The 6724-nt window shown below is 45.4% G+C and overlaps 1 protein-coding gene across 1 annotated transcript; it reads left to right on the top strand.

Moving 5' to 3' along the window:
• Positions 1-1436: 1436 nt before the first annotated feature.
• On the top strand, positions 1437-1958 carry LOC121836194 (the record flags this gene model as incomplete). The annotated part of the gene is made up of 1 exon (XM_042291013.1): positions 1437-1958. A coding segment is annotated over one exon (522 nt), but the record flags the coding sequence as incomplete, so codon positions are not given.
• Between the last annotated feature and the right edge of the window lie 4766 nt (positions 1959-6724).

The following is a 6724-nucleotide window of genomic DNA, read 5'->3' as shown; positions in this document are numbered from 1 at the left end:
CTTTGTAACACAGGCAGTGCTCTGTCTGTGTCCTCCTTCATCCAATGTTCCGTCGTTTTTTTGCGCTGTCTTAATATTTTAAGTTTGTAAACCACATTATTTATGGTGGTGTGTCATTCAGCATGCAAATAGTCTTTGACAGGGCCCCATGACAATGAGTGCAATTAATTGTTTGTGGATTCAGTTGAATTAATGTCTACATATGTCTCACTATTGCAGGTGTGTAACGCCGACTGCCGGGTGATGAGCATCGACCCACGGTATCGTCGGTGCACAACTCCTTCGCGTGGTGCTACTCGTGGCTTCGGAGCAACTTCGAGCAAGACCGGCTGATAGACGGTGGCAGGCTCCTGCTCGGTAAGCATACTCCATTTGTTGGTTCTGTACATGATGGCTCTGCACCACTTATAAGCTACAATATCACACATATTGTTCCGAACATGGATAACTGGCATGCGCTCTGGCCATACCTGTGACACGTCTCCTTGGAAACACTCCGACGCAGCTGTCAACTACAGGGGGGAGAGGTTGCAAACAGCAGTTTTACCTGCGTAGTTGTGAGCAATTTTAAAGGGATACTGCAACGAAATTTCGGTGCTTATTTTTTGGTCTATACGTGTTCAAAAGAGCGGTATCACATCGAACTCATCAATACCTTGTTAGAAAAGGCACTAAAAGGCATTTAAATAAATTAGCAAGGAGCATTTTCTAGATCTCGCTAAAGCTGTAATGCCCGTCTAGGAACCTTGACAGGTAGGGATGATAACTGTCTTACCTAGAACTATACATGCTTTGAACCTGACGCCATCCCGACAGCTCTACGGCCAGCAGAAGAGAAAAGGGGAGGGAGGAATTCCACACTCGACGGGACTCTCTTTTGTGTGTCCCAAGATGATAGAAGATTAACCGTCACTCAAAATTCACACAAAAGCAGCTTTGGGGTTAGTTGCGGACTTGCGGTGGCCCGATCGCTGGCTTGCTTCGACCGCTTTGGTTGCTGGAACAGCTAGGGCATCCTGACGACGTCTGCCTCGCCGCAGCTTTGCTCATCCCGAGATAAACTACATCACAATTGCACTGGACGTGACGTGCTCTCAGCTGGCTGCTTTCCGAGCGCTTGCCACTGTGGGCTGTTTATAACGAAAAATACAGCCATCAAGCTCAAAATACAAATGTGCAATTGTCATTTACGGGTATTGTGGATCATATTCAGCCTATTTCTGAGCACGACGAGTATACTTTAACTGTCGTTGAAGTATTCTTTAAAAAAAACAACAAAAAAAACAGCATTAATATCATACATTTCCTTCTCCGACTCTGCAGGTGACAGCGGCTATGCCTTGGAATCTTGGCTCATCACCCCTGTCCCTGGATTCCACGCGACCTCCACCGCTTGCGGCCGGTTTAATAAGGCACATTCTTCGATAAGGTCCATTGTGGAGCGCTGCATTGGGCTGTTGAAAAGCAGATTCCAGTGTCTGCAAAGACACCGGACTCTGTATTATCGTCCAACAACAGCCACCGTCATTATATCGTCTTGTGCAGTGCTCCACAATATATGCCTTTCATTGAGGGAGGCAGAACCGGACCCTCACGAGCCAGGGTTGGGGTCTGGGCCGAGCTCGGAGGGGTCAGTGGCGAATGACGAGAGGCTAGCTCCTGCCCACCCTCGGGTCAGCCTCTCGGACAGGGGGAGGGCTCTGAGGCAGCGCCTTGTTGCCCAGTTCCGAACCCGCCACAGCCGTGCCTTTCCGGAGCCCCACGCACGCCACGATGGCAGTCGCGCCCACCAGGGACACCACCAGTGCCAAGGAGTCTGTCGCCACAATGGAGGTCCCGCCCATCAGGGACACCATCGGCGACAGGGAGCCCCTCATCGTCCTCGCCACGGTGGCACTCCCGCACACCAGGGACGCCACCGGCGACAGCGCACCCCTCGTCGTCCTCACCTCGACTGACGCCCTCGCCACCAGAGAAGCCCCCCGTGGCAGTATGTGCCTCACGTGTTGCTCCACAGTCAAGGCCGTCCATAAGCTCCACAGTGTCAACTCCAATGCCTTGCGCAGTTCGTCGCACAACCACCGTGTTACCTTTACGGTCATGTAGTACCGCCTCCGAAATGCTATTCGGTGCATCACGGTGATGTTGATAGAGCTTTTTTTAATTTGCAAGCAGTGTGCATAAAATGCCTGGAACAATAACAGAATGTTTTGTGGGTTATGTAGCTAGCCAACAGGGCATCTGGCTCGCCCTTGGAGGAAACGTATAACTCAATGAGGCTACTGGTGAGACCCGTTTTGCTTCTTTTACTGCAATATATTGTTTGTATCGGGCTTGGACATCGATTCATTTTCTCTACACTTCCATTGCCCTGTTCCATTTTACAATCTATTATGGTTACCACAGGGCCAGGTGTATTACTCGATAATCGCATATTGGATTTGTGTCAGTTTGAATGTATAAAGAAGACAACAAGCAGTGTCTTTGAAAGTGCTTTCTTTTTTTTTTTGCAACAATGCCGTAACATGAAAAATAAACATGTTTGAAAGCACAGGTTGCAATACTTTCTTTAAAATTGAGCATGGACTATTAAACACCGTATACATTCTTTGTTATTATTCAGGATATATCACAGACATTATTTCACACTACACTTCACTTAATTCAGCACACTGCCATTTCGTGTGTGTTTTGTCACACATGGAAGCATGACAGATTCCATAGTAGAGGCATGTTGAGATCAACAATGATATAAGAAAACAAACAAACGAAAAACACAGGGACACAGACGAAGGAAACAGGACAAAATGCACTCTTAACTGAAGTTTATTGAAAATTTAACTTCAGTTGAGAGCGCACCTTGTCCTGTTTCCCTTCGGCTGCGTCCCTGTGTTTTTTTTCGGCGCTTTTTCTGTTTGCAATGAACGAACTGGCCCAAATCTCCACTTTATTTCGATAAAAGAAACATGGCAAACCCGGAGGCCAGTTTCAGGCGGGTGGCAAGTTGTGGCTAGAGTGCAGACCTCTTGGTTTCAAACAAAGAAAACCCGGAGCGCCCAGGGCCGAGTCCTCGCCAACCAGCGCCAAAATACGTGAGTATGATGACGCCAGCGAGCGCACCCGGGCGCCTCCGCCCCCTGTTTGCCTGCGGGTAAAGGAAGTAATTCAATAGCTTGGTCCACACTATGAGTAAACTACGCAAATTACTTCGCCTGTTTCGCCAGCTCCGAAGCCCGCGCCCGCGCCCGCGCCTTCGACACCCGCATGGCCCAGTAGCGTTTCCAACCTTCCGGCTCCTTCCTTGGAGGCTTCCTTGGAGGCCCGAGGAAGTTGAGCCGGGAGGTTAGCTCGTTCCAGAGACGAACTTTGTCGTCTCTGGACAGCGCCGGGCTCAGCTTAGTTGCGCCGCGTACCAGAGAGGCCACATCCTCCTGTTTCTTGAGCAGTCATTAGCGCCAGTAATTTGAACTAGGCGCTTATCCGCGTCCCGCATGTTGTTCTAGCCTTTTATGCGAGTTTACCCTATCTAATATTTTCTGGAACCGCTACAAAATCAGTTGTTTATTTCAATAGAACACGTGTATTTTTTTAGTTTGACAAGTTTCTTTAAAATAGAGCCGATGTGAAGGTCGCCGCCGCAAGGGATTGGCTGCCATCCCTTGACTAAAAGCAGAAAGTGCTCCTCCGGTTGCCAGAGAAACGGACGCTTGCGTAGGGACTAGGTTCCAGATAGGTACCGCGGAGAAAGCGTAGGTACGGCAGGGGGACAGCGTAGCTACTTCCGCTTTGCGGGGGTTGGCTCTTGACGCCTCTCAAGTGAGTGACAGACGCCAATCTTGCCATGTCGTCACGGCGTCAAAGAGGGCGGTTTCGCGGTGCGCGTCGTTGCTTGGTTACGCTCCTCCTGCCGGTACGTCACTTCTGTTTCTAGTTTCTCGAAAGTCCAACATAGGTCCCCTGGTTTCTACAAATTTAAAGCAAATTAGGGACAATGAAATAAAAATATCTACATAAAAGTGGAGCACGCATTAAGAATGTCTTGCAATTGTAGTCTGTATAAAACAAAAATATATATATCAGAAGTACAAAAAAGGGAATTTCACAGATCTTTATAAAGAGACACAGAAAAGGTATTTATTGTCGAAATTTTTACTCACCCATCTATTGTTCAATCTGCCCCCACAAGATATTTGTAGCATCAAATCTCCTTTATTTTTAATGCTGCTCAAGAATAAGATACTCAGGTTTCCTGCCAGCTTTCCAGTCATGTCGTTACGCACGAGATTGTTTTAAGGTTGTAGAGCACGTGTCGCCAAACTTACACTGTCCAAGAGCCGCAATCAAAATTGTCAATTTTTCGAGAGCAGCACCGGGAAGGGGGGGGGGGGGGGGGTGACAGGAGGGAATATTGTTCTCTTGGCCTTTGCAATAACTGATTGTTTAGCAAACATACAGGAACTATGTTTCACGGAGCTTTGGTTTCCTATCTGATCAATGTCTACCTTCATTTTCTGTTAAGTAAAGGGGAATTTCACACAAGTTGCCACACAAAATTGATGCTGCCTCAACCTAGCAGGTGGGAAGGCAGCAAAGTAGCGAATTTTAAAATCGAGGTGATGTTTTCATCTAATTTGTTCCCTTCTGAACAGATCTTACTTAGAAAAGCTGATCAACATTGTAATTCATGTCATGTTTGCCGCCTGTTTCTTATTGTAATGTTTTCATCAACAAGCTTAGTGTTTCGTCCCAACTATTTTAATTTGGGAGTCCTCAGATTACGAGATCACTTGGCCAATGAAGAGCCGCATGCGGCGAGCCGAAGATTGGCCACTTCTGTCGTAGAGCATCTAAGGCACATATTCGTAATAGAATTAATCCTTGCAATGCGACTTTCATGACCAATTTGGACACAGAAAAGACGGTACTGATTTCAAGAAACTTTGAGTGAGTATGGTCACGACGATCTTGACTGCAGCAGCACTACGACATCACAGGTCTCTGTTTTGTTGGCCTCAGAGTGAAAGGAAATAAAGAAAATCGGTGCTAAATGTATCGACACTATATATCCAACGTATATCATATAATTTTTCTTTCCTGTGTTTCTTTAAGACGCTTTAAGAGTAATTTCGTAAAGAACTTGGAATCTTAATCCCGCAGGGAAATGGGAAAGCTATTTAACAGTAATAGTGCATGATACAAAAGTTTATTTAAATAAAAAGTAGAATAGCATTGGCACTGCAGCTTAGAAATACTAAAACACTAGACAAATTAAAATATTGCATAACACATATCATATTCCATAATACACATTGACAAACTATTTACATTTAATATTGAACACAATCTTTTCTAATATAGTCTTAAAGGGCCCCTGAAATGAAAAAAAAATGTTTTAAACAGTCTAATTGGGACACGCGTGCAAAAAAATAAAAACAAGGCAAAAAATTAATTTTTTAGAGCAATATTGATGGCGCGAGATTTATTTCAAATTCTGTAAGCAAAGTCCATGATGTCACGGGTCATCCTGGAATGACCAAGTCGGTCGTGAAGGCAAAGCCGATCAACCTCTCCTCCAGGCGGCCGAAATGCCGAGAGAAAACAAGTTGAAAGGATGTGACTGCCCACTAAATCGCGTCTTCAATATTGCTCTAATTTTTTTTTTGCGTAAAATTAATTTTTTGAGACGCGTGTCAAACCAGATTGTTAAAAAAAAAACTTTTTTTTTTTAGAGGCTCTTTAATGGCCATGAGCTGAGGTGCTCTGTTGAAACCAGCTAATTTCACTTTTGTTGCGTTACATTGTCTCTTTTGTTCCCACAAAAAACCAAATAGAGAAAGGAATCGAGAGTAAATGCACGACAGATGCCGATATATGCCTTTAAAATGAAGAAACATTTAAATGATCTTCTAAACCTCTGAATGAGTTCACAAGCATGTTTTCACTTATGTCACTAGCTTCTTTTCCCAAATAGTCATACTCAAAACTGCACTTTGTCATTTGGTGAATTCCTAAGCAGCACTTTGTCCAGAATTACAATCTGTAGTAATGTGCCGGCTTAGAATGCTCAGTCACGTTCTACAACATTTGGCAAGTCACAAACGTAGGTGGTCTCCTCGGGTACAAAGTTAATAAAAATGCACACGCAGGCCACAGCCTTAATGTCGATGGCGGTCAGTGTCGCTTGTCGAGACAGAAAGCACTCGTTGATGTGTCTTGGAAGCCTGACATCAGCCTCGACCTCTACAATCTTTTTGCACAACAACACAGATTGTGTTTCACTACCAGTGTTCACTTGCAAGATGCGCATTATCTTGAAATGTTCCCCTGTTTTAGTTAGAATTACACTTGAGTCACTTTTCTTGGTTCTTGAGTACTGGTCGCTGTTGTACACCATCTTGTCTAGTACAAACCGCTTGTACTCGAGAACAGTGGCAGGTAGGGGAATGCCTGCCACTTCAAGTGCAGCTTCTTCCTCTGACGTTAGCCGTCCCACAGCTGTGGGAGAGCCCAGCATACAAGCACCATCTGTGTACAAGTACTTCTCCACCCTCTTGAAGCCCAGCACGTCTTGGCAAAGCTTTTTTGTGGCCTCATGAAGTGGAATGCAAGACAGAACCTGCCGAAGTTCCTGAAGGACAACAACTCTTTCCACAATTTGCATTGGAACTCCTTTAGCGGCGGTTACAGACTTGACTATTCTTCCGTTACCACTTTCAAACACAAA

This window comes from Ixodes scapularis, unplaced genomic scaffold (assembly GCF_016920785.2).
Source record: "Ixodes scapularis isolate PalLabHiFi unplaced genomic scaffold, ASM1692078v2 PGA_scaffold1__304_contigs__length_218370807, whole genome shotgun sequence".
Classification (NCBI taxonomy): domain Eukaryota; kingdom Metazoa; phylum Arthropoda; class Arachnida; order Ixodida; family Ixodidae; genus Ixodes; species Ixodes scapularis.
The sequence above is the reverse complement of the archived record's forward strand: the minus strand, read 5'-3'. Positions and strand labels throughout refer to the sequence as shown.